The sequence below is a fragment of the Podarcis erhardii genome, assembly GCF_964252035.2.
Source record: "Podarcis erhardii genome assembly, chromosome: 12".
Lineage (NCBI taxonomy): Eukaryota > Metazoa > Chordata > Lepidosauria > Squamata > Lacertidae > Podarcis > Podarcis erhardii.
This window is the reverse complement of record NC_138513.1, coordinates 34,387,282-34,413,188: the sequence shown is the minus strand read 5'-3', so window position 1 is coordinate 34,413,188 and position 25,907 is coordinate 34,387,282. Positions and strand designations below refer to the sequence as shown.

The window sequence follows — 25,907 nt, the reverse complement described above, 5'->3', positions numbered from 1 at the left end:
ATGTACATCAAATTAAGTGTGTGTAGTTTATATACACACATGCTCATACACACACACACACACACACACACTTTAGAAGTGAGTCACTGTATATTTGACGGTCACACTGCGCAGATGCCTTCATCCTTTGTAAACAGGGAAGGAATGAAGTTAGAGAAAGATAAATCTTTTAATTTCTTTTATAAAATATATATCTTTAGGCTTGCAATAACAAAAGCAGCTGTGAAAATGTTTACACACACATGTGTGTGTGTGTAATATCAATGTGTTTCTCAGTGCCTGTTGCAATTAACAAGACATTTCTGTGAATGAGATATGGCAGGAAAGCAAACCCCTTCTAAAAAATAAAGAGACAGATGCTATTTTATTTTCCAAAAAACACCAATCAAGACAGAGAACTAATTATACTGGGGTGTCCCCCCCCCCCAAAAGCTGTCTACATTATTTGATTTTGATGCTGAAGGGACTTTCCATCAGTGTCTTGGGTTAAGAAAAGCTGGGCCATGAGGCAGCTTAGAAAAATAACCATCACCCTCTGCTAGTGGGTAATGTTTCAACAGGCTGAGCCTCCAATCAGCCAAGTAAAATGCCCTTTCCGATGTCACAGCTTATGCTCCTCTCTCCTCTTAGATGGAAATGATGCCGCATAGCAATGAATCAAACAAACATACTCATGGGACTCCTGTTGCAGCAAGACCCCTACAGACCCCCTCTCTCACCAAATGCTGTTGAGGTCACGCTGTATGCTATTCAATTAATCAGCTAATTAAAGAAAACTCTGTTTTTAGCACACACCAGGAACTGCCAATGTCAGACTAGCTACGTAAGACCAGCAAGACTAATTGAGATCCTATGAACCACACTAGAATCAGGATGCTTTTTAAAATCATCTATAGTCAACCTAATGAACTGAAACAGCAAGAATGCAACTATTTAAGGTAAGACACACACACTTTAAATTAGAGATGACTTTTCAAGAGCAAGCATTCTGTATGTATCCTAAACAATAAACCCATCAAATTATGCAGCGCATGTGAGTGTTTCAAGACACATGTTACAAGCAGAATCTGGGCTGAACCCCATATATGGTGCTGGCATTTTACAACAAACTGGTGCAATTCAAGGAGGGTACAGGTTGTGTTTTCTGGAACTGCTATACGCTTTTGTTGCATGTCACAAGAAGAAATCCTTAAGACTTCTTGTTTACAGCAAGTATCATTCACAAAGGCAATGGAATTCACATACAGTGTGTGTGTGTGGGTCTTTCTGTTGGCCCCTCCATCAGCAGCAGCTTCCCTGGCTACATCAAGGCTACTTTAAATTCAGGGGAATTTGCAACTCAGCTTATGATGTGGTACTTGTGAGAGGACTACTTGGAAAGACTGCCTTGTATTTACATGCAAGAGTGGACAGACTATAATCTTTATGCTGTTTAAAATGAAATATGCCATTCTGGAACCTTTTCACAGCACACAGTCCAGAAGCCACACACAGGTAGTTATGGCAAAAGTACACTACAGACTTGTTGTAATAATGAATTATTATGAGGCCTTTGTCTTGTACGCTATGACGATCTCTCTCTGATTTTACCCTGGCAGCCAGATGGGGCTCTCTCAGTTCCAGGGATAGCCTGTTACTGTGAGAACACAGTAGGCTGGAATTTCCCAAGACACAGAATTTCTGTTCTTACAAGATTCTGCAAAGCCTATGCATATGTGGACTTGCCTCTATTGGGGCTGCATGAACAGTGTGTCCCAAGAACATTCACTTGAATATAAGGTTACCCTAGATTATAATTTTTTTCTCTTTTACAGGCCATATCGACTGACTGAGAAGCATCTTTTCACCTCCTTTGGGGTATCATCTGTGAAACTACAATATAGCCCAGTAGACCCTTCCTGGTTAACCTGTCACAGTTTTGATGCTGGATGGAATAGGGAGGAGAAGGGAGAAGATTTTATCTCATCTAAGCTTCAGGAAGAAGTGCTAGAATCCAGGGGTCAGCAAGGTTTATCTTCCTGGGCAGGATTGGTCCTGCGGAGATCCCTCCATGGGCTGGATCATGTGTGTGAGAGAGTGCATGTGCCCATGTTTTTTTGGCGTCTGCGCAGATGCGATTTTTGGCGCCACGGAAGTGTGTCCCTGCGCTGCACTCAGCGCAGTGCACAAGCAGCAACTCAGTTTGGGGGTGGCTCATGGGTCAGTCAGATGACCTACACAGGCTGCTTCTGGCCCATGGGCCTTAGGTTGCTGACCCCTGTGCTAGACCCACTGCACTCCATTTTAATCTGACTTGACTATAGAAATAGACAAAATTGTGGCCCTTTTATTATGAGACTGTTGCCAACTGCATGAGGCTCCACAACACATGTGTATCCATTATCTAGATCACACAGTTGGGGATAAATTTTCAATCACTGCTGGCAATGAATCCTCTACTAAGCAAAAACAATGGCCTCCTTGCATTTTTTCCCTTATGAAGTGTAAAGCATTCATCTTCCTCTCTCTGTTAGGCTTTACTTACACAGAAGCAGACTAAGTAGCTACTTCTGCTCAAGAATAAGTGCCAGACAGAAGCACACAAAGTAGAAGAATCCATAGCTCACTTCATAAAAAAGTAACATCGAAGTTTTGAGTAGCACTGTTATCTATGCCAACTAATCCCTGCTGTGAGGACAAAACCAAAACTCTGTTTTTATTCCAAAAGCAAAGCTGAATACTTCAAGCAATAAATACCAAGAGATAAAAGCAAAGACCACATATTTATCAGTCATCTGGATCTCTAGAAGCAATCCCAAAATTATAAGAGGTCACCTAAATGGTGCTTGTGTGCAGAGCACAGGTTAAATTGGGAAGTTATGGATAGCTCATCCTCCAGCATGCACAAACAATCACACACTTTTTGCTCATTATTTATTATGGTTAAATCAGAGGAAATATAGGTTTCTGGATTGACCTTAGTTAATAGTATAAAAATAACCTGCTGTGTATGATGTATGGTTTTAGTTAAATTGATATACAATATAGTAACTGGCTTCCTGCCAAGCAACATGGAAGCATTTTAAAGACAGCTTAATCCAATTCTGTATCTTTGAAACAAAAATAAACTCAGGAACTCATAAAAGCTGTTTGGGAAAAGAGCATATAAACAAGGTAAAAAGTAAACCGACAACTGAAGAAATTGAAAACAAAGATAATTTCATGTAGATAACTTAATTGTAATTAAGAAACATTTGGCATGTATTTTGATATAATTCAAAGCTGTAGCCAATTAGATGCTTGAATAAGCCTGCAAAGCCACAAATGTATAATTAAAACAAATACACTGTAATGCACATAGAATGATACCCAAGAATAACAACAACCTTTGATTCACATTTCTGGCACAGCACTATTTTCAAGTTTGCAACTTTGTTAGCAATGTATAAAAGCAAATTATTTTCCAAAATCAGTCCCTCGCAAACAACTATTCATAATTAGACAACATTATTAATAGCATAATGCATAACCCAGGTTACAGTATGTGAAGGTTGAAGGTTTTAATATCAGACATTTCAGAGTTTTTTAATGCTGTAGTAAAAAGTTATCTAAATGCTTAGCAGCACCACAGGAAACGAAGAAAGCAAGTATGTATATTTTTCTTCCTATGTGCCACTTCTTAAATCCTTGTAGACAAGCATAGGCTGAAACTCACTTATTTGTATATACAGAACTCCTTTTTATTTCATCACTTAGAAGAAAAGATTTCACTTATTAAAAGCATTACAATAAAGGTCACTCAGGGCCAACTTGTTTAAACCAACAGGGCTGCTGTGAATGCAGAAACTGAACAAAGGAGAATTCCCTTACGTTATTAACATGAAGGGCATGGCCATGCATCCCTTTTGATGAGGAATGGAAGCAACCAACCACTAACACAGCAGAACAGGCACTCAATTTCAATGGCAGTACCTCAGTGTAATCTTCCCTCCAATTGTGCGGTGGAGGCATGGAAGGGGCACATGAATTAACAACAGCCCACTGCATGTTCCAAGAAATGCACAAAGTAGTTCAGATCTGTCATATTCAGAGCCTGCATATGATTATGCAGCTGGCTATTGTAGGCTTCTTCAGATTTCTGTAAGAAACTCCAAGCTAGCTCTATCAGAAATTTGTTAATTCAGCTGACTATACTTCAATTATATTGTTTTATACAGCTTTTTCTAAACATTTTTATCTATAGTTCCATTATTTTATTTGGCAAACCCTGCTGAGAAGTTCCTATTGTTTATTCATTGTATTTAGATTAGTAGAGTTCATGTTTGCTCAGGGGATTGTTTACGTCTCGTTTTTAATAATGAAAAAAACACAAAAGACTTCCGATGCTGCATCATATCAAAGCAGCTTTACAACTAAGTGGAAATGAAAACAATCCACTCGAGCTATCATCATCGCTCAGCCTTGATGAAATATTCAAAGTTAAAATACAGCTAAAAATCGTATTGCGTTCCTGGGAAGACAGAAATAACAACTCAAGAAATTGGAGTAATATAGTTACAGACTCTTTCACTGCGACAAAGTAAGCAAAATGAGAATGGATACAGAAACAGAATCTGTGAATCTAGTCAGTTTTGGCAACGGACCATCAGCTAGTTCCACAAAATACTACCAACACAAGTAGTCTATTTGTGAAGCTAAGAGTAGGGAAATTATACAGATGATTAAAATTCTTCTTCCATGAACTAGAAGTCACATCATCTTAAGTGTATTGGTCATGATCCAATATAGGTATAGTCCTCCTGCCCACAACATGCATCAAAAATTTTTTTGTCTGATCATCTAAACCAATTTTAATATGAGAAACTAGAGTCACAGGTTGTGAAATCTCAGCAGAAACCAGATAACATTTTAATAATACATCATTTATACCAACACATTTTGCAAACCTTGAGGAATTACACACCCACACCCACACCCCAATGTCATGTTATGGCCTTACTTACACATGCTATTTTTTGTTTTGATTTCTTTTAAAAAAGAGCAATTGCTGGAAATAGAACGTTTTTGTTTTGTTTGTTTTTGAACGTACTCCGAAGCATCACTTCTTTGTAGGGACATGGGATTTGTGTTCTTCTATAAACTGCTTCTGGGAACTGCAAATCCCATGCTCTCTAGCAAGAAGCACCACACCTGAGTTCAGAAATGCCATTTCCAATCTAAGACAATGAAGGCCTCTCTTCTAGAGCAAGCTCTCTACTGCCAGTTATAAACATACAAAGAAAACACTTCTTAAAGTATTGTACACCCCTCTGGCTCCCCCCCCCCAAAGAGGAGAGCAACTATTTTGCGGTTTGTTTGTTTTGGCAAACTTGAAAAAGGCTTTTAAAAACCTGGTTCCACCTCCCTCCAGATTTCTTTGGAAAAGTTGGAACAAATAAGGATTTCATGGCAAGGCATGGAGAATTAATGCAATACTGTCTGTTGTCCAGAGTCTTCTCCAAATTTTTACTGAAGCCTTTATGTACAGCAACTTCCATTTTTATTCGTGGGCATTATTTTTGCATGTCGTGGTTATAAGAAGTTTAAACCAAGACAATTTTATGATATTTAGACTCTAGATTAGCCCTTTCCATCACTTACCACAAGCAAACTAAGTACATTCTCTTTAACTCTCAGGACACAAAGACAGCTAACAAATCAAAGGTTGCATTACAAGCAGTGTTAGAAACTCAAAGCTGGGTGCCAAACGGTTCCTTAAACGAAGGTTACAACCAACTACGAGCCTGGTCAGGCATAACAGCTGGGTAGTGCAACAGCAGGATACCAGGAAAGAAGTGGCTATGGTTTTTATTCTAAGTAAGGTAAAGGTAAAGGACCCTTGGACAGTTAAGTCCAGTCAAAGGAGACTGTGGGGTTGCGGTGCTCATCTTGCTTTCAGGCCAAGGGAGCCGGTGTTTGTCCACAGACAGCTTTCCGGGTCATGTGGCCAGCATGATTAAACCGCTTCTGGCGCAATGGAGCACTGTGACAGAAACCAGAGCGCATGGAAACACCTTTTACCTTCCTGCCACAGCAGTACCTATTTATCTACTTGCACTGGCATGCTTTCAAACTTGTAGGTTGGCAGGAGCTGGGACAGAGCAACGGGAGCTTACCCCATTGTGCAGATTCGAACCGCTGACCTTCTGATCAGCAAGCCCAAGAGGCTCAGTGGTTTAGACCACAGCGCCACCCCACATGGTGACACTTAGCCATGATTTGGCTTAGCATTATGTGCAAACTGAGCCAGTGTAGTCCACTCTCCCTTCTTATGTTTAATAACTATATTGAGAAAATGGCAACAGCGGTTCACAGGGAAGGACTGAAGGTGGGTTTTTATTAATAAAAACTAGATTTACATGCAGATGTGCAACCCATACCTTTCACTGCTGTATTTGATGACAATATTAAATTAATCTGGCAATTTGTCTTACTGTCGTCTAAATCAAACAAATTAGAGTACCCCCAAAACAGGGGTTGTCTTATACATGGAGTTGTGTTATACACGGAAAAATATGCTAAGTGGAATACTGGAGTTAGACATTTAGGTATTAGACTTTATAATATTGACATTCTGATGAAATGCTGTTAAAATGTTTAAATAAGGGGATAATTAAAATTTATAATGGTTTAGAATTGCAGGACTTACATACAATAACTGTTTAGTAAATTCATTTGGAAAGGAAAATATGCCAACATTGGCTTAGAACCGATGCATCAATCCAAGCCTTTTTTAGAAGTAGCTTAAGCGATGCAGAAGGCAGGGCAGGGCAGCCCTGTTGAGCAAGCTGTCATCCACTTATGTAGCTTTGCATACCACACTCTGTCTTTGTGAGACTGCCATCATAAAATATGGAGCATTATACTCATGGACAAGATCATAACCATGGCATATATGCAGTAAACCTGGCTATTCATATGCTACAAAAAGTCTGTTAATGATTGGAGCCAATCACATTCTCAATTATTCCTTTACAGACCAATTGGCAGCGACCATCTGGTTGCGATGGCTGCAATCCCCACTTTCGGAAAGGATTGGCTGCACTTATCAGAAAAAAATATGCAAGGTAGCCACATCACTCTCATTTTACAGAAATCGCTTAAGGAGTACCGCTACATTTTGCCTAATAACTTTCTATGAAGGCTGGACACTTGCTTTGTTTTTATACCAAAAACTCAGAACCTGGGGCATCTGCTCAAGAGCAGCCCTGGAAGCTTTTATGGATGCCATTGCATCTGCAGGCACTGGGGTGGCAACCTTGTTGTACAATATGTAGAAATGGAATAGCCTAGATGGACTGCATGTTCAAAGGCCCACAGCTGGTTTTTTAAAAAATACAGCACGACTACAGAAATGATAAGTGCTGTAGTGGAGCAGCAGATATTTTCTGCCTTCACTGATAGTGAAGTTTTATTAGACAGACGTCCAGTTTTATTAGATACTGGAGACAGGTTTATCCATACAAATGAAAATAATTATACCAGTACCCTTCAAATTACTACTATACTTGCTCTGTTTCTGCTACTGTGTTTCTGAACAGTCCTTCTGCGTGTGGGGATGAGTATTATTTCCTCCTTCTGCAGTTGTGGCAGAGATCCAAGAGAGATCAGAAGGGACCAATACATAGAGCTTGCGGTAGCAAGCCAGTTTCTAATACTAGTGCATGCCGGTAACCCAGGTCCAAGTTTTTTCTTTCCCTTCATTTTCAAGAATGTGCATTCTCCTTAGCACAGGCATATGTATTAATGGGTGTGTAATCTGCAGTTCTCACATTCAGCTGTTGTTCACAGGAAATACTGAGAAAAGTAACAGCACAAACCATTCCCTCTATCCAACTGAGGCTTCTTACAAAACAATTTCCATCTCCCAATTTCTTCACCATGCTCTTTTAGCACCCACCTCATCTTGAAGTAGGGTCAGTAGTTGATAACTTATTCCACAATCTTTCTTTTAACCTGCCCCTGTAAGAGTTCAGGAGATCCTAAGATATACCAGATCAGAACATCACTGAAGTGCTTTGTTCAATGTGTAGCGTTTCTACACTTCTGTTTTTCCTTAGGCCCTTATGATCTTTGTTTTTTTTCCTTTAAGTAACAGCATCTGGTATCCTATGAATGCAAGAGTATCTCAACCCTGCTTTTAAAAGTAAGCTCCTTCTGTTACCAAAAAACAAACACTCTTTGAAGACCAAACCTAGGGCCTTCGAATTCACCTGACACATAACAAGTAATGAAACATACGAGTTTTCTACCCTGTCCTGATTATATACAGAACATTCACCTCACATAGGAAAATCCTTCCTATGAAAATAATTTCAAGCATCACTTCCAACCAGAAGCTTGCAGTGTTGGACTCTAAGACATGAAAGAGCTTCACTGCACTACCTGTTTAAAACAACCTCATTGTTCTGTACAGATTTCTTGCTGTTAAAAACCAAAAGTTTGTTAAAAGAAAAAGAAAAAAAGGAGGCTAATGCATAAAAGATTGAAACAACACAAAAAGCAGGCCGGGGATTACAAGAGAGACTGATTAGTGGGGCTCACACTGTCATACAAATCTACAGTACTTTTCAATCAGAGTTGATAACAAGGAAGACAGGCAGACATTGCGACACATATTTTGCAATGTGCATGTTCTATGTGAATACTAGAGTCCAGCACCTATATCTTTAGAAGTTAGACAGAAGCAAGCAACAAATGCACAAGTTTAACTATAATATTGTGTTGAAAAATGCACCATCTTCATGCAAATATTTTGATTTTCCTAGCACAGATGTGCTCTAAAGCATACTGTTTTGCCACAACAGCAATGCCAAGCATAAAAAAAATGGTACAACTGCTTTCCTATAACAGAGACAAATTCACAAAGCAACAGCAAACTTTTCAAAATCAAATAATTCTTAAGTTACAACTTCCTCTGCAGCACACAGGGAGTTTAGTAATACTATCAATCCACTAACAGGCATCTCTCAGCAAGCCGAAGTAAAGACTGGCCAAACATTTTTGATATGCATATGCAAAGTCTTTGATGGGCATTAAGATCTTTCAGCCTGCAAAGAATCCCCAGAACAGCCTGAAATACTTTTTGATCATCTTTACAAGACTGTGCTTAGTCTTCCAGAAATATTTCAAGATTTAACAAACATAATTTTGTCAAGATATCAGAAAAGACAGCTCTTGTGTCTAACATATTTCAAATCTGAAATAAGAAGCAATCTGTGTTAGAGACTTCCTGAAATCAAATATCCATTAATCTCATTATAATATCTCCCAAGCAATAGCTAAAAAGCAACAGTGACCCAACTGACTATATAACTGAATACATTATTTACTTCCATAGCTAGAAGTGCAATAATCAAGCACCTCTGTAAAGAATGAAGTACAATCTTGGCCAAATTCCAAGACTGAACTTATGTCAAGTTGGCAAATATGTAACTTGAGAGAGATAATCACAGTAGCATGGCAACAGTCTTGCTGAAATATATCAGATCAGGATTTACATGCTCAAATTATTTATTCAAAGGGGAAAATGCAAATAGCCAAAACCTGCTTCTACAAAAAAACAAACTATTTGACAATCTATTTCATCATGCTTCCACAAGAGCATGATGCCAAAGAAAAAGGAAGAGCAAACCTAGAATTTGGCAGTTTTCTCTTTTGCTAAAAATACAACTATTCACCAACAAAATACATCAACAATTAACATAAAACTGCAAAACCAAGCCTTAAAAATAAACTTAACTGAACCTGGCCTGTTTTAATATTTTCTAGCATTGCATTATGATCATAGTTTCTGAAGTAATTAATGAAAGTCTCCTAAAATATAGCAATTGCAAACCTTTATGCCAGAAACCTAACCAAGCAGACCAAAGTGAAACAAGACAAAATTTACCTTTGGTGAAATTTTCAAATATATTCCAAATAAATAAAATCCATTTCAAAACTTACCTACAGTTTGGAGGAGGGTCTAATGTAATTTCTGCAAGTTCTTTCTGAATTCTTAAGAGAAAAGAGATAGAAGTTAAAGGGAGAGAGTTACTTTTTCCTCCAATTTATTAACTTTTAAAAAATTAACACCAGTGTGTAAAAACTAAGTTTTTATGGTACAGGAAATATGCCACAAAAAATTAAGTTACATGTTGATCCTAATTGGCTGGGGGGACTCACACTTCAAATAACCCCCCCCCCCAAAATATGTTTGCAGTTTTCATTTTTGAAAACAACCCAACAGAACCAAAGTTTCTGTTTAAAAATTTCCAAGGTTTAAAAATCAGTCCAGACAAAAGGCATAACAGCTTACCAAGAAGCCAATGCCAGCAGTTCAGTAGATTTTTCATCTCCCCCATTGCTCCACGACCCACATACCATCAACTATCCTGTGGGCTGGGGAGGAGAGGACTAAAAGGGAACAGCAGCCACATTGCTGCTGCCAAGGAGAGAATAAAGGCTGCACTTCAAAACTGCAGGCTTTCTTGCTTCAGCCAAAGCAGGGAGATGGAGGGGAGAAAGTATTTCTGCCCCTTGTGCTCCCACTCCCTGGAAGCAGGCAGCCCAGGCAGGCAGGCAGGAGTGAATGAGCAGCAGGCAGATGAGCTGGCTGCCCAGATAGGTGGAGTGGGTAGCAAAAGGAAGAAATAACTTCCTGTTACTGAGTGGCAAGCATAAGGAATTTGGGTGAGTTTAGTAGGAGCTAGGGACGTGGGTGGCACTGTGGTGTAACCACTGTGCCACTTGGACTTGCCGATCGGAAGGTTGGCGGTTCGAGGCCCTGCAATGGGGTGAGTTCCTGCTGTTTGGTCCCTGCTCCTGCCAACCTAGCAGTTTGAAAGCACGCAGTGCAAGTAGATAAATAGGTACCGCTCCAGTGGGAAGGTAAACAGCATTTTTGTGCGCTGCTCTGGCTTCGCCAGAAGCGGCTTAGTCATGCTGGCCACATGACCCAGAAAAACTGTCTGCGGAAGTGGACAAACGCCGGCTCCCTTGGCCTGTAAAGCGAGATGAGTGCTGCAACCCCAGAGTTATTTCGAATGGACTTAACTGTCAGGGGTCCCTTTACCTTTACCTTTTAGTAGGAGCTATGAGGGGACATGGTGGGTAGGCAGAGTTGGCATGCAAAATGGACATGGGCACAATCAGTGTGTGTGTATACAAACACAAGCAGAAATAAATGCAAGCACTGCCTCAACATGCTTTCCAGATTTATGTGCTACTTGCCTCATTTCTTGCATTTCAATCCCCCCCCAAAAAAATCTATACTGTATAACAATTTCCCTTTGCTCAAACATATGCTTTATCCAAGGAGGTGAATTCTGAGCACACATATACCTTGCAAAGCACAACAAATCCTATAAAGACAGTGTACAAGCACAAAAACCTGATTTCCCAAGATAAAGATAAAAAGAATTGTGTTACTCTGACAGGACATGCTTTAATTCCAAAAAGGCAAATGGACTACACATTTGGATTACCTTGAGCTAATCTTACATCATTACTCAGTATTTTTAGATGTTCAATGTGTATGACTAAGCCACCTAGAAAGAAAAATGGGTTCCTAGCTGAGAAATGCTATGCAAGTGGTAATGAATCAACATGTTTACAGAGCTAAAAGTTTACAGTCTGCCCATCTGCCATAACGTAAAGAATCTGATTTTCTAAAACTATGATAATTTAGATACTGCAACACAATCAAAGTAAAAGATCCATTTACACAAAATTGGTTGGATCAAGACTAAAGTAGTTGCACTTGCACTTCACTGGAATCAGCTAGCATATTCATTATAGCATAAACTTTTATAGACTACAGCCCACTTCATCCATTTTTGTGTGAATAGCCACTGTTAATAATTATCAATGCTGGCACATCTATTCATTTCATTTCTTTCTAACCTCACTATTTAAAACCACCACCACCGTGTATGTGTAAAAGAAACACACACACAGAGAGATAATATTTCATGCATCTGACAAAGTGAACTGTACTCCACAAAACTTTATACCGTAATACATTTGTTAGTCTTTAAGGTGCCAGAAGATGTTTTGCTCTCTTCTGGAAACCTACAATGTGAAGTAGGGAGTAATTACTTAAGTCCTATTTATTTCAGCAGGAACTAAATGCAACTAATTGAATACGGATGCAACTCATTGAGCACATACAGTCGTACCTCCTTTTGCGTCTGCCCCATTTACAGTCCATTTCATCCAACGTCTGCGGCAAACCCAGAAGTACCAGAACGGGTTACTTCCAGGTTTGCTGCTCACGTATGCACAGAAGCACTACATCGCACATGCGCAGAGAGGCACTTTGTCGAGTGCCTCTTTCTTCAAGCGTCCGGGGCTCCAGAACGGATCCCGGATGCAAAAGGAGGTACGACTGTATATTCACTGTGACTTAGTGGGGGGGGGATGGAGCAATATAACATTTATATCTGGTAGGCATGGTTAACAAATCAAGGAGTAGAATCTGGCACACCCTTCCCCAGCTTCCACTTTCTGAAGTATCAATAAAAGCCTGAAAAATGGTTTAGATATCAGGAATTTGACATGTACCCTGGCAACACTTCCTGCTAAAATAGCACATTTAAATACTTAATTGTAACTGTTATGTAAATCAACTTCAATACGGCTTCATTCCAAGAAACCACACTTAGGATTCTAGCTCAAGTCCCACTGGTTGCAGAAACTAAACTTCATTAAGAACATTATTCATTGTATCTCCTTCTACACAATTGTCTCAAGGTGATGTACAACAAAAACAGCAAAAAGGAACAAAAAAATTAAACTGTTAAATACAAAAAAGAAACAGCCAATACAAAATAAACGCTCATGACAAGAGACCCATTTAATCAGCTGGGAAAGTCTGTTGGACCTCTTTTACAAAACAGGGCAGCCACACTAAAAGCTCTGCTCTGAGTTACTGTGGAGTGGGTTTCTGAGATCTTTTGGACTTTCAGGAGAAATTTTCCTGCAGACTGCAGCTGCTGTAAAATGAGTTCTTTGTGTTTTCTACTGCTTGTCCAATTGATGCTGGGAAACTGAAAATATTTGATCATCCAAATTAATATTCCTGTACATGGTATTTATCATAAGACAGGTTATCTGGCCAAGTATATTTGGTTATTCAAAGTGATCAGTTTCGTGGCACAGTGTCTACGCAGTCCCTGAACAAATATGCTCTTGGCAGTAAGTGTATGCGTGAGAGAATGTATTCTCAATTTACAAGGTGCCAGCCTGTACATTTTACCCATGGTCCCGAAAGAAAGGACTAACAACTGCTGTATGTGCATTTTCTGGTTTCACACAGGAAAGCATAAGCAATATATATTATCAGGATTCTTTAGCTACTCTTATTTCAAGATTTCAGAAGAGAAGAAGCACTCAGTACATTTTCAAAAATGTTTCAAAAACTCTTGGATCTGAATTTGCATTGGTTTTATGCTGCATCATCTGCAGTTTATTTTTATAGTCGTTTTATGTATTTTATAATGTTATTTTAATGGAAGTTTACAGAACCCATCCTTAACAATTATATTTGGGGGCAGGATATAAATCTATTAAATAAAAATAAAGTACCCTTTAAAACATGACTTTGGAGAAATATTAAAGCTTGCTGTTTTTTATAAATGGCAGGCTTTTTGCTGGCACTTTCGTATATGGCTGAGAAATGGAATTCTTCAAGAGACTGTTCTAGCTGAATACATTTAAACTAAATAATAGATAAGCAACCACGAATTCCACACATGGATATGTGTTAATGTGAAGAATGCATTCAAGGATTCAGTTATTTGACATTGTCCCAGTTCAACTTTTCTTTTTGTATGTGATTAATATAAGCACACAACACTGTACAGGTTTTGTTGGAAGTGATCCATGTTATTTTACTACAAATTAATAAAATTATATTCTCTTTAAAAAAAGACCCACAAGTCTTGCATTCTGTATGTGTATGTGTGAAAAGCTGCACATAATTAACCCAGCAGAACAGGAAAACCTCTTTGGTATACAGTCATATGTCATGTTACGGCTGCTTCAGGTTACGTGTTTTCGGGTTGTGGACTGCGGGAAACCCGGAAGTACTGAAACGGGTTACTTCCGGGTTTTGCTGCTCGTGCATGTGCAGAAGCGCCAAATCGCGCCTGCGCATACGCGGTACTTCAGGATGCGGACGCTGCGGGTTGCGGACGTGCCTCCACCACAGATTACACCTGCAACCCAAGGTTCCACTGTATAGCATGCCCTGATTCACAAGTCACATTAAACCGTAGATAATGTTTAGCTATGGTTTAACATTAATGAGCAGTGTGCTAATGCTTAGAAGTCTCCCCTCTCTGGCAACCATAAACGACAAAGGTTTGTTCTTGGCTTGGGTTGCTGGGAGGGCAACAAACCATAAGCTTGGCTTCAGATGACAAGGCAAGGCTTGTAGGATATTGCTCCTGGAGCAGAAGAACAGCAAACAGAAACTTCTGAGCAACATGCATTAGCATGCTGCTTGTTCAGGTTGAACCATAGCTAAGCTTGAACTATGGTTCAGTGTGATGTGCAAATGTGTCTATAAAACTTAAGTGTATGCCGCTGAAGTTATTTACTGGACTCGTATATTTCCATTTACAACTAGACCTCAATATATTCAACAGAATTTGAAACGTAATGAAACTCAAGAATTCTGCCTTTCAGATGTCATCCAAATAAGCACAGCTGCAGATACCAAGAAAAACAAAACTGTATTTTAAACAAAAACAGATCTTCCTCTCTGGCTAATACTCGATCTCACAAGGGGAAGGAAAAAAGGACTTTAAAAATCCTATCTCATTCTAGTTCCACCAGGTATTTAACAATGGCATCTAGCTTGCTTTCAGGTTTTTTTCTTCCTTCCTTTAACATAACTGTACAGGACAACGCTGAACTAAAACTTAACCATTAATGGAAAAAAACACACATTAGAACAGAGGGTATGTAGATATTTATAACCCTTGATCACTGCAAATTACTTTTATAAATATACTTCTGCATTCAATCATGAAGGTTCTAGCACATGCTAGTGCAGAGCTTTCCAAGCTTTTCATGTTGGTAACACACTTTTTAGACATGCACCATGTTACGACACAGTAATTCAGTTTTGCTAGCAAACTGGAGGTTAAATTAACCCCTTTCTAGTCCTGGGAGGAGCGTGAGGAGTGCTCACATGACACACTGCAGCTGAGAAACTAACGTGTCGCAACACAGTTTGGAAAGCTCTGCTCTAGTGTGACTAAGAAACAGACACCAGGATAGGCTATGTAGATGGGAACAAGAACATAGCCAAATACATGTCTTCAAACAGACTACTTTTAGGCATATTCCTAAGATGTTTTATAGGTACCCTTAAAATGTGAAGTGTAGATGTGGCTTCAAATTTCCTGTTTAATGTATATTCCATGGCAAATCCAAGTTTCTATGAAATGGCCATACAGTAAACTTGTATAAAAGTAAGTAAATAGTTTGTAACTTAGGACATGGTTGAGAAGGGGCTGAATCTACTGCACACTCCAACTGGGGTCACCAACTGCTGGGAAATGGATAGCCTTTACACTGGGGGTCACCAAACCTTTTGGGATCATTGGGCACATTTCAAATTCTGAGAGAATGCTGGGGGCACCAATAAAAAATAGCTGCTATTGATGGGGAACATGGCATAACATAAAATTAGAGAGACTGCCACCCCACGCTTACCATAGGAAGTCAGCTGTGTCCTGCTGATCCCGACTACGGTGATCACTCAATATTGAATTTACACAAACAACTCACCCCCTGATGCTGTGAATGAATAGCAACAGGGAGCATTCGTTAGCACCAGGAAAATAAACTCAGTCGCATTTCATAGAAGTAGCTTAAAAGATACCTCTACTCGAACAGCATCCGAAGGTAGCTGTCATTAAATCCCATGCAGTGCCCTTGCAGAAACACCAATGGTGGTGAAACTTTTGACACTGGGTGTCCCAGCCCCTATCAGCAGAGATCCTGCAGAGGGCTGGGCTGCAAACCCCCAGGACTCTTTGAAAGGCCTTCTCTTCTCTCTAACCATCCTTCCATTCACCTCCCTTCATACTGGATGGATTTTCTACTAGTATTTATCAATCAAGGGTTGTATGCAACCAATTCATACTTGAGAGTAGAGCCATTGAAATCAATGGATTTAAATTAGCCATGGCCACTTATTTTAAAGAGTCTACTCCAAGTAGGACTTCGTTGGAGCCTCATAGTTTTATATTAATAATTATATAATACAGTTATGGCTGCACATCATCTTTTTTCATTTAAATTTTTGTATATTTTATGAACAAGCATGAGTATTAGCAGGGTGCTACAACAAAACATACTGGTTTGCAATTAAATAGAATCATTATTGAATCTGGCTACAAATACAACACTTTCGGTATGCAGGGCACAATTCTTCATTCATGCTTAGCACATATACTCTGCCTTTTTACAAAAAATAAAATAAAATCAAAGCATTGCAGACTGGTATCTGTTTAGAAACAAGGCATTTATATTTAGCCGTTTCTCAACATAACACAAAGATATTAAGCAAGATCATCAATTTGAAGGCTCTGGATGCAATCCTTTGCACACTTATTTGGAAGTAAGGCCTTTTCAAAAACAGCGGATTGGGCTTTTAAGTGCCAGTAACTTTTCAGAAGCTAAGGCTAATAAGTACTTGGCATAATATCATCTCTACATATAATGGAATGCAATGTCTGTCTGTGCTCTTTGGTTGGTAGAGTTATAAACAGTCATAATCTGAAAATGTACATATAACAAACCTCCAGTAGCTAGGGCACAAAATAGGAATACAAGATCAACCATATGGGCTAAGTGGATAAGCCACCATTAGTGCTGTTGGTACAATTATATTCAAGTCAAAAGTAATTGATAACCATTATTTAAAATTCTGCTACCCTTAATCTTAAAAACACATTTATTCTTAAAAATCTGTACTTTAACTTAACATGAGTGCATGGATTTTAAAAGAATGTCTTCTTTTTCATTTGAAAATAGTCTGTGTCTGAGGTACAGGTAATAGTAATTAGTTTAGAAATTGCTTTTGCTTTCAAGTGCTATCTGTTTGGGGCATAAACTAGTGCATCTTGAACAAAGCTTAACATAACTTCCAGCTGTTTCATCTTCTCTTCTGGCTCAGTTAACTCCTCAATCTACAAGATTATTAAAACTATATTTAGAATGAAATATTTGCTGTAGTTAACATAGGTATGCCAACATTTTCATAAAGATATTAGCATTACTGAGACCATTACAGACAAAAGTGTCTCTCCACATATACAGTCGTTTAAAAAGAAAAACATTACATTATAAATTTAGGCAAAATATAATTGTTCAGATATTGTATGACAAAAGCACAGTTTCTTGTAGGTGCCCTCTTCTGTTGTATTATGTTTCTCTTGCCAAACAGTGTGTTTGTGGGGCTTTAAAAACCTGCAAAACCTTTTTGATGAGAAATTGAAGAGGCAGGGAAAAATCTGTCTGTGAAACCATAAGCAATAAGTCCATGTAACTTCCAAGCCTTTTGCAAACTGTCATTCTTATGCTGTTAGCAGTAATTGCCACTAAATGAATGTGTTTTGTTATGCAAAACAAAACTTTTAAAGAAAACATTTCATCTTTTCAGTAGGCTATGCCAACTTAACCTGTTAAAAAGACTTAAGATCCAATCTATGCTTGCTTACTCAAAAAGCCTACAGAGTTCAATAGGACTTACTCACAGGTGTATGTAGTATTATACAGTTAAAATAGAACCACAGAACTGTAGAGTTGGAAGGGACCACAATGGTCATTTGGTCCAACCCCTCCAATGCAGGAATCTTTTGCTCAAAGTGGGGCTCAAACCCACGACCTTGCTCTACCAACTGAGCTAGCTCCTACATTATGCACAGTACTATTTATCTATTTAAGACATTTAAGACATTTTATTGTCTCAGAAAATGAGACAATAAAAATGTATCACAAACCTGAACGCTACTTAAAATGCCTGCTGGGACAGAAAGTTTTAATCATGGGTCTGAGGTTCAGCAAGGAGAGTGCCTTCCTTATCTCAGCTGAGAAAGTGCTGCAGTTTGGGGCGCATTACACTGAATACATGTCTTCTAGTAGTTGCTGGCCATGCATCTGAGCCACAGGAGACCAACAAAGAGACTCCACCCAGGATCTCTGTGTTTGGGCTGGGATAGAAGGGATCAGCTTGCCAATTGGAAGGTTGGCGGTTCGAATCCCTGTGACGGAGTGAGCTCCCGTTGCTCTGTCCCAGCTCCTGCCAACCTAGCAGTTCGAAAGCACATCAAAGTGCAAGTAGATAAATAGGTACTGCTCCGGCAGGAAGGTAAATGGCATTTCGGTGCACTCTGGTTTCCATCACATGTTCCGCTGCACCAGAAGCAGTTTAGTCATGCTGGCCACAGGACCCAGAAAGCTGTCTGTGGACAAATGCAAACTCCCTCGGCCTGAAAGTGAGATGAGTGACGCACCCCACAGTTGCCTTTGACTGGACTGTCCTGGGGCCTTTCACCTTTTTATAAGGGATCAAGTGATCCTTAAGATACCCTAGACTCATATGGTTAAGATCGTTGTAAATCAATGGTCTAGCTGCAGCATTTTGCAGCAGTTGGAGCTTCTGGACCAGGCACAAAGGGAAGCCCCATATAGAATGTACTGCAATAATCAAGTTTTGAGGTTACCAGTATTTGTTTAAGAGCAGCAAGCACCACTCCATTAAGTTGAGATGTGTTCACAACACCCTGGACCCAGCCGGTCAGACATCCCACCCGGCTGACTGTCTTTCACCAGCCAGGATGAACAGAGGTCAATTAAGTAAGAAGCTGGTCACATCATTGCAAATGTCTTGTTCACATCATCAGGGCACATAAACTGAAATAATCCCATAAAATATATGAAGGTGCTGCAATGGACACCTTGACCAGACTTGCAAAAACTGCTGTGTAAGGGAGTTGTGAACTGTCCAATGCTTTATGCTACCTTTATCTGTGTTACACTGTTGCTTCCCCCCAACAAATATATTTTCTGGCTTATATATTGGTGTTTGAAAAGCTACCCTGGAGAAGGATTCCTCAGTCCTCAACAAGAGCAAAATAAACATGATTTAATAAACAAATTATAGGCGTAATCCATACCAGTCAGTTTACAACGGTATAAACAAGCCATGAGAATACAGTAAGAAACACTATCAACAATAGGAATACACTATGAATGTCATTTGGCCCATTGTTTTAAACGTTGTTTCCTTTTAAGAAACAAGTCATTTGCTCTCCCTGCGATCATTTCAGGCTAGTTGTGGATCAAGCATTAAAAGCATACGTTGTTGCCCTAAAACAACCCGAAATATAAGACGACTGAGAATGAGCATTATTTAAAGGGCATATAAAACTATCAACTGAGAAATCCACAGGAATCTTAATGTGCATTTGCATATATTCTATTCAGTGGTTGCCATACACAGAGTTTTGAGGAATATTTTGCACACAACGAAGTGAACCAAGTAGTAGCTACTCATGCAGTGTTTCATGTGCATGATGGAGTAGCTACAACGAGCAGAGGAAACGCTAACAATGTTTTAGACAAAACTGGTGTTGCCAGAATGAAGAACGACTCAGTAACATGGAGCAATAGAAAAGCAAGCAGTAATATCACAATGCAGTTGGTACACTTAACAATTAATTATATATTTAACCAGTCACACTGTTAGATGCCAAAGCAATCAATTGCCCTGAGTTTTTCATGTCTGTAGGACTATACTTTAGATAGGTTTTTGTTTTTTAAATCCATGACTGGTTTGAGTTCCCCAGAAATAGAATTTGAATTCTTCATTTCAGGCTTATGCTGCCATGTGCTTGCAGGGAAACTATTAATGCAGGCTCCATCTGTGCAGAGTCCAAGCACACCAATCGTTCTCATGAAGTGACTGATGCAACAGCCTAAGATCTCTTAAGTAGCTGTTCTCCAAATCTACCTTCTCTCTTGGGAACGAGAAAGCCAAAAGTACTAAGGAAGTCTGCCGTTTAACACTATGAAATGAAAATGCATTTTCAGTCATACTGACATTTTACCTAACCAAGCAAGCAAAGGAAAACATCATATTTTACAGCAGTAAGTATTACTATAGCATTCTATCACACTGAACTGCTGAAATATCCAAAATGTTTTTAGCTAATTAACCTTGACTTATGCCAACAAATCTGAAAACTAGTCAATCACATAAACGCAAGTGTGCGTATCTATGTATAAAGGTACAAAACTGCCTCAATTTTAATAGCAATATAGGAATGTCAGTGCATTTACATAAACTATTATTATAGCCATTTGGATTAAGAACCAGTGAGTCAACCAACCAGTGATCATACTAAGGCTAACACAAACATACAACCCTGTGGAGTAATAAAATAGTCAGCAGGTGAATAGATGCCTACTAATAATGTTAATTAACAGGAAAGGTAGAGAAAAAGTCCACAGAGAGCAAGTACCTTTTAGCACTAGTTGAAAGTTTAGCAGCTGTTTTGCTAGATATTTTGCCCTCCTTTTTCTTGGGCTGAACCTGTTCTCTTTCTTGATCTTGTTGAACACCTTCCCGCTGATCTCCATCAGAGCTGCCTCCACTAGTGCTTGGACTATCGTCAACTCTTTGCCCTTCAGTGGACATCTTAGATTCTAAATGGAAAACAAACAAGCAATATAAATAAAATCATAGCTTTGGTTATTACTCATCCAAACAAATTATGAAGCCATTGGGAGAGGGAAAGCATCCAGAGGTTTGGACTGTGATGTCACTATCATGCAGATGACATACAGCTGCATCACTTTTTTTCAACCTAAGAATCCAAGGGAGGCAACAGAATTTTTAGGAAATGTATCTGGGTAGCCGAAGCTGAAATTCATCTTGGGAAGACAAAAAATCTGTGAGTTGGGAAGTTTGGGGTACTCCAAGACCGGCTTTTCCCAACCTGGCAATCTCCAGGTGTGTTGGACAACTCCCCTCCATCATGGGCAGGCAATGGAATTATCATTCAAAACCTATGGATGGTACCAGGTTAGCAAAGCTGCTGTAAACTTGTAATTGTCTAGTGAGACACAGGCAGCAAGTCCAGCTTGTATGCTGGCTGCAACCCTATAAGCGGGAGTCACACATTGGCCTAAGTTATCCACATACTAGTTATCTCCAAGCATACCTACAATGCACATGGGGTTGCCTCTTAAGATGATCCAGATGCTGGGAAGCAAGGACATGGTGGAAAGCAAGGAAATTTGAGAACCTAACACCAATTTTAAACCAACTGCACCAGCCACATTAAACTTCTGGTCATAATTTGAAGTGTTGGTCTTGATCTTTACATTTTGGGGCCAGGGTTTGTAAAGGATCATCTTGCCTTGCTCTTGTTCGTATACTGCTTTGTAATGCTGCTTTTAAAAGTGAACAAAACTCTTCAATAATAATCTTGGGATTTTTGTTCCAATGTCACAATGTGAAAAATACTTCATTTATATGCATTCCACTTTTATCCTTATATGTCTTCACTTGTATTAGATAAAAAAACAAAAAAATTCAGATAGGATAAGCAACTATTGTGAAAAGAAGGGTAATGAAAGGAGAGCTAATGCTAAATATATAAATTAGAAGCCTGAAGTAACACTACAGAGTTATTGTTTTAGCAAGTAACTTATAATAATCACCTTATCTATTTTAGGGTTGACAACTTTTTCGTCCGTCACTTTCTGAAATATAGCAACCCTAATCTATTTCCTTAATCAAATAGACTATTTTCCATTCTTTGGGATAACATGTACAGGGATTCTCTTTCCTCAAATAAGAGCAAAAAGATTTGACCTAACTTAATACTCAACACAAGCCAATACCTATGCTAATCTCCAGACTCTTTCTTCAACTTCTTCTATGGTGAAGACTCTTTTCAATTTGTTTTTGTTTTGTTTTTATTTTATTTTTAGGAGATAGCCCTCAGAATATCCTAAGTAATAAAAAGCATGATTCTGAGTGTGTTCATGTAACATGCACCTGAAATTAGAAGGCAGCCTCACTTGATCAATAATCTTCAACCTAGTACAGTACTCTATATGTAAAACCTAGTGTTTTAATATCTCTCACATGTCTGCCTTAAACTCACAGCTGCAAACAGCAAGAAGCTGGCACCTAAAAGAAAGGCCTAAAAATGTAGAGATTTAGATTCACTTAAATTTGGATGGAAGCCCTACAGTACCTTTAAATAACACCAAGATTACAATCTTATGTACACTTTCTCCTACTGGACACAATGGTACTTCTGAATAAACATGCTTAGGATCAACCTGCATTAGTTACAACAATCTGGTACAGTATTTTTAAAAACTTCCTGGGCACAATCCAACTAAAGTTAAGCTATTTCAGATCATAGCATTTAAACATATTCTTAACGTTATTACTGAAACATAGTAAATACAGTATGTTTTAACTTTGGTTAGATCTGTAATCTACAAGGGACATTAATATAGCAATATATAAAAGCCAAGAATCTCAAACTGCACAGCAGGGTACAAGTTGGACTACTTTAAGACTGAGCAATACCAATTCTAATTTTATAGGAAGGCAGGGTAGAACAGTGGATAGATCAGTTTTTGACTGAGCTTTATTTTTATTTTGACTGGATTTATTTTTTATTTATTAACAGAACTTCTATTCTACCCATCAGTAAAATTTAACAGGGCAACTTACAAAAACTTCAAAATAAAGCATCATAAAGATAAAATATGATACAACCCAAGACAGCCTATTGGAAAGATACCATGATGGTATTAAAAGCTGCTAAGAGATGCAGATGAGTAAAAGAGCTGCATTCATCCTGTCTCTTCCCCAGCACAGATAATGTATCAGGATGGCTAAAGTGCTTTCAAAGCCAAAATTGGGTCTAAAACTCAACAAAATGGGTCCAAATAGTTAGTCTCTTCCAAGTGATAATGGAATTGCACCATCTCCCTGGCTCTTAAACTGTTTCCTTGGAAAAGAAATTTAGCAAGCTGGTAGTTATTACAACCAGCGTTCGAAACTCCCATTGTTCTAGGCACATTTTGCAACAGGATTTCATTAGCACAAGCAGTTTCTGAGCTCTGGGCACAGCACTGTGCCTAAGATTTCAGATTAAAACTGCAGAGTGAAAGAAACGGAGTTCATTCATTTTCTGCTTTGTATTCTTGTTATAAAAAAGGTGCCTAGACATTCCGTTGTTGTGCCCATAACCTATGCTTAAGGTGCCATTTAGCTCCTAGCTTTCACATCTCAGTTTCTAACACCGATTACAACCTTCCAGGTCCAGGAATATTTTTTTTCTGCCTCACAACTGCCTCCTTAAGGGCAACTCAGTCTCATAAGGAGCATTTTCCAGCTCCTGGTTAGAGACAGTCATTCCATCACTGAGCCAAGAGAAGCAAAGGTCAAGCATGCAGGTGGCAGGCTGTACGTGTCTAATAATATTGTACATAACATTCTCATGCCTGAACAACTAAAATTCATCCAACAAGGACAAGACTTAGCTCTGGACACCCCTGTAAACCTGGGGGAGTTTGACTATTACAAGTTGCCACACAGGGGTGATATATCCAAAAACACTGTAGGGGAGGAAAAGCTTAAGTCTCACCTGTGGTTCTGATTTGAATGGGAGGTGGGGTGGGCACATTTGGTTTTTATTTTATCTTTAAACCCAATAGTCCAAGAGCAAGTGTCAAAAAATGCATGTCATGATACAAAAGTTTTTGCCATCTTGACGTCTTACAATGTTGTAGCATTTCCAAAATTGCCTGTCTTACTCACAACTGCAAGAGCTTTTAGTAAGGCAACCCCAAAACTCTTTCCTTGGACTAATAATGAGATCATGAGGTACATAGATGTAACAAGCTGTATTGGTTGGGGAATCATGTGAATAATGTGCAGACTATCCAATCTGATGGACTTTGTTGGATTTAAGCCCCTTTCTGGTCCCTCCAAAAACTGGTAGAGAGGACCGTTAATTACATCATAAGGTACACACGAATGTGGAACCCTGTAGCAACAAGGATCTGAATAACTCTGCATACAGTAAAATAGTAATCTCCCAGTGCCAGCCTCTGAAATGTACTTGGGAAATAACAGAGCAACTGCAATGTATTGACTCCAGCTCCCAGCACCTGAGGCTAAACCAGAAGGGTATGATTGCTTTATCAGAAAGTTCTTAAGAGTAAACAGGAACATGCCTCTTAACTTTTCCTCAAAGCAAAAGAGTTTACAAGAACAGTAAAGTGGGTCTTATTCCCAAAACCTGGTTAGAAACCAGGTGGAAGCAGATACAGAAAATCCTTTTCACCAATAAGAGTCTGAATCAACAGTACCACCAACTGCTCTTCCACTTTGGTTAAAACAGTGAAATTTGCAACCTTCATATAGAATCAGAAGGACATAGTTTTTTTTTTTATAAAAATCAGTAATCTACAAGAGCTTCTTGCAACGTATATGGAAACGGTGCCTATCTAAGTGAATTGTAATGTTTCCTCTTACAAGTGTTTTATCACTGTTAATTTTAATCCGATTTTAGGCAGATTCTGCCATTTTCTTTTCTTTAAGACTTATGTTTTAATTGGAAAGCCACCTTGGGAATCTTTTGTGAGATTGAAAGACAGGATAAAAATACCCTATATAAGATGAGGAAATTAACTTTTGGAACCAGGCCACTGTTTCTTCACAGCAAGCTATTGCCAGCCATGATGGATATGGGTCAAGCAAGAAAAATCTAGCATCGTCTCCTCTCCCACAGCAAGACAGTACACTTCTTTCACTGCCCCTCTTACTCATGGTGAGAAACAACAATAGGCAATTTGTAAACATCCTGCAATATTTGCCACAAATACAAAATACTGCCCAGGGAGGCAGGGGGAGCAATTTAGATTACAGTATTTCTCTAAAAACACATACACTGCAATCCCCGCTCCTTGTTGGATTATGATGTCTTTTGATTTTGCCACGATGTGGGCACCAATAGTACGGTACCTGGAAGTCAGTAAGTGAGTAATTTCTACTGAGCTGCCTCATCTGTACAAGCCCTTACTTGCAAGCAAAATTGGCTTAGGATTTAAGACATTAAGCAACAATGACCAGATCAAGCAACATATATTTTTTTTTACAACCATTGATTAAAAAGTAGCATAAGACTAGCATTTTTATGTCAAAAATGTTACAGGATTTGGGTTACAGGAATCAGTTGAATCCTTGTTTTATTTTATTTTTTTAAAAATAAAGGAAATATTTGGGCTACACTTAAGTCAATCAATTAAATTAAAAACATTTTGATCCACTGCAAAGGCACAGCAGATGAATGAGGCAGATTTTAAATATAATTGTTAACACAAGCTATCAGTGACAAATCAAACGACAAGAAACACTTTAAAAGAGTTATTCTCTTTGTGTGAGAATGCAACAGCTTATTCTGTGTGCTTCAGATTATGGCTTTTCTTCCTTTACAACTATTTTCTCATATACAAATTTATTTCAGTCTGCTAAGACTGTATCAATCAAGTGATAGCCCTAGAAAATATTTTTTAAAAAAAATATGAGGAAAGGTTACAGAGTTGCCTTCCTATTTTAGCTATTCTTTCCTAAAAACTATTGATCTTTTACATAACACATTTTGAAAGGAATGATGGCACAACATGCACATATTTCGGAGTGACTTACCAGAAAAACATCAGTAACCCTTTTAGTGAATTCCAAGCACACGTTTGCTCTAACAATTGTACTATAAATATTACTGCTGTTGAAAAAGAACTATATTGTATTCCAGAAGTTCAGGTTACCATTCATCAGATAAATGCATAAC

At 38.7% G+C, this 25,907-nt stretch overlaps 1 protein-coding gene across 2 annotated transcripts in view; it reads right to left on the bottom strand.

Annotated features, from left to right (window-relative positions):
• Positions 1 to 25,907, bottom strand: part of LOC309325694 (ubiquitin-conjugating enzyme E2 E2) — a 127,281-nt gene that overhangs the window by 97,271 nt on the left and 4,103 nt on the right. The window contains exons 2-3 of one of the 2 annotated variants that reach the window (XM_081833952.1): positions 20,544 to 20,727; positions 9,967 to 10,017 (exon numbers count right to left, since the gene is read on the bottom strand). In XM_081833952.1, coding sequence (XP_081690078.1) covers positions 9,967 to 10,017; positions 20,544 to 20,719 — 227 coding nt within the window. In that variant the 5' untranslated portion in view covers positions 20,720 to 20,727. The remainder of the gene's footprint in view (positions 1 to 9,966; positions 10,018 to 20,543; positions 20,728 to 25,907) is intronic. The other variant, XM_081833953.1, reaches the window with a different exon arrangement.